The sequence below is a fragment of the Engraulis encrasicolus genome, chromosome 10, assembly GCF_034702125.1.
Source record: "Engraulis encrasicolus isolate BLACKSEA-1 chromosome 10, IST_EnEncr_1.0, whole genome shotgun sequence".
NCBI lineage: Eukaryota > Metazoa > Chordata > Actinopteri > Clupeiformes > Engraulidae > Engraulis > Engraulis encrasicolus.
In genome coordinates, this window is record NC_085866.1 from 44,421,643 (window position 1) to 44,424,142 (window position 2,500).

The 2,500-nt window shown below is 42.9% G+C and overlaps 1 protein-coding gene across 4 annotated transcripts in view; it reads right to left on the reverse strand.

The window, feature by feature from the left end:
• Positions 1-2,500, reverse strand: part of samd11 (sterile alpha motif domain containing 11) — a 130,914-nt gene that overhangs the window by 25,710 nt on the left and 102,704 nt on the right. For all 4 annotated transcript variants that reach the window (XM_063208988.1, XM_063208987.1, XM_063208986.1 and 1 more), the window contains exon 7: positions 599-743. In XM_063208988.1, the coding sequence (XP_063065058.1) occupies positions 599-743 (145 nt within the window). The remainder of the gene's footprint in view (positions 1-598; positions 744-2,500) is intronic.

Here is a 2,500-nt window from a genome sequence, read left to right on the forward strand (position 1 = left end):
AGTCGGCATCCTTCAGGGTACCAAAATACACACGCGGAAGGAAAGTGTGTGTGTTTGTATGTGTGTACGAGTGTGCAAGCTGTGTAAGAGAGGGAGTGTTTGTGTGTGTGTGTTTGTGTTTCGGTGGCTGCGTGCATGTGTATGCTTTCCACAAGCATTCTAGTGCGTGTGCAGTTGTGTGTATGTTTGTGTGTGGGTGTCATTTTATACATTTTGTATTTCCCATAGTTCTCATGGTGCTGGTGAAGGCCCTGTATATAGAGTTTCTGTATATATGAATTCCTTCTACTTTTCTGTGAAGTGAGCATCTCAGTGCTGGAGGCCCATGCTTTGTGTGTGTGTGTTTGTGTGCGTGCGTGTATGTGTGTGTGCATGTGTGCGTGTGTGTACATGTGTGTGCATGTGTGCGTGTATGCGTACATATATGCATATGTAGGTCTATGTATGCATCCCCCTACCTCTCGCTTAAGTGTGCGTCTCGGTGCTGGGGCAGGCCCTGCTCTTTGTGTGTGTGCGTGTGTGTGTGAGTGTGTGTGTGTGTGTGTGTTTGCATATACTGTATGCGTGTGTGTATAAGCGTAAGTATGCATCCCCCTACCTCTCGCTGAAGTGTGCGTCTCGGTGCTGGGGCAGGCCCTGCTTGCGACGCTGGCTGGAGGAGCTGGATGCGGAGGGTAGGTGGGCCTCCATGGCCGCGGGGTTCCTCACGGCCGCCAGGGCCTCCTGACGCGCCCGCAGCAGCTCTGCAGCGACACAGCAACAACACACACGCAACGCAATGAGGACTCAACACAGAGGAACAACACTGGAAAACTCAACAACACACACACACGCAACACAATGAGGATCACGATCCAGCTAACATAGAGGAACAAACAACACCGGAAAACCTAGCTGCAGTGAACGAAAACAACACAGATGCATTGCAGTGAAGATCCCAATCCAGCTAACACTGAAAAACAACAGAGGGTTTGCAATACTGTATATAGCTATAGATAAAAATGCAGAGCGAAAACAAGATAACAGGGTTCACAATCGAGCCAATAACAAAGTGAAACAGCCAAGGGTCACAATCCACCCAACAACCCAGAAGAAAACATAGAGCTAAAAAAATAAAGTTTAAGAAAATGCACCAAAATAAAAGGGCTAAGAATCTAGCTAACAGCAAAGAGCTTAAAGAGCTTAACAGGCTTTTGATTAAAATAGGTCCTTTTATCTATCTAAGGTAGAAGTGTCTACTTTATAAGGTACAATCTTTTCTATTTGCTTCTTCACTTTTTTTTTTAATTGTTTTTTTTTTTTTTACATTCCTTGTTTTAGTATGTCAGTATGTTACCCACCTGCTAGTTTTGTCTTTTGGGGGGTATGTGTTCACTGGACATTACTTCACCTCGCTATGGCTGACACGCTTCTAGCCTTTGTTACAGACAGACGCATAAAGAACAATGTTGTTGTTGATTTTTTTGTCAACCTTGCATCCCAACAGCAGGCTGAGCATTTCCATGTGCGACATTAAACTTAATTAGGATAATTAACGCTCTTCGTCATTTTTGCATAAACAGGAAGAGGAAAGAGTGGGGGTGGAGCTTACACGGTCCCCTTTAAACCTCCAAAATGACAGTTTGCACCACAATTAGGGACATTAACCCCTTTAAGAACTTGCTTATTGTTGTTTGCGTGCCCTATACTCAACCTTTAAGGTCATTAGTGGCTTGCCAGTTCAAAGGATATCCCGAGTCACTCCAAAGCCTATTAGCCCTTTGTCCCATCTCTTCCCTGTGTTCCTTTGTCAAACTGTTAAAAGCACATTGAGCTCCATCCTTTGAATGAAATGGGCTGCACAACTGAGGATTATTCTTCCCTCTGAGTGTGAATGCAGGACTGCTCTAAATTTGCTATGTCTGAGTGTTTACTCTCCATTCCTATGCACTTCTGTTAGCTTGTTTATACATTCAGTATAAGTACTTAATGTTTAGTCACTTTGAACAGAAACATCTATTAAATGCAATTGGATTACTTAATGCAATTGATATGTATTTATTTCATGTTCTATGAAAAATTATAATTATTTAAATTCATATTGTTATATTATTATATATTGCTGCTATTATTATTATTATTATTATTATTATTATTATTATTATTATTATTATTATTATTATTATTACATGCTTTCCAGCTTTTTGTTTTTGCCCAAAACGTAGCTCAAGACCCTTCGGTTTGCCCTCTCATTGGTGCCATAGCGTCATGTGATAGTAGCATGTTTCTGCCTTTATTTGGGGGCTTTTAAATCCTGCCCTGTGGAGCTGGCGACGGCAATGGCAGACAGCTGGGGGAGCTGTGAGAGCTGGGAGAGTGGTAGGCTGTATACACATGAGCAGGTCTACTGCTGCTGCTCGGGTTGGCGTTTTAACTGAAGTGCTTTGAGATCCGGCTCAATTCAACCCCACTGAAATCCTGTCTGGGCTTTGGGTAGAAAATATCTTGAGGGTGGGGGGTG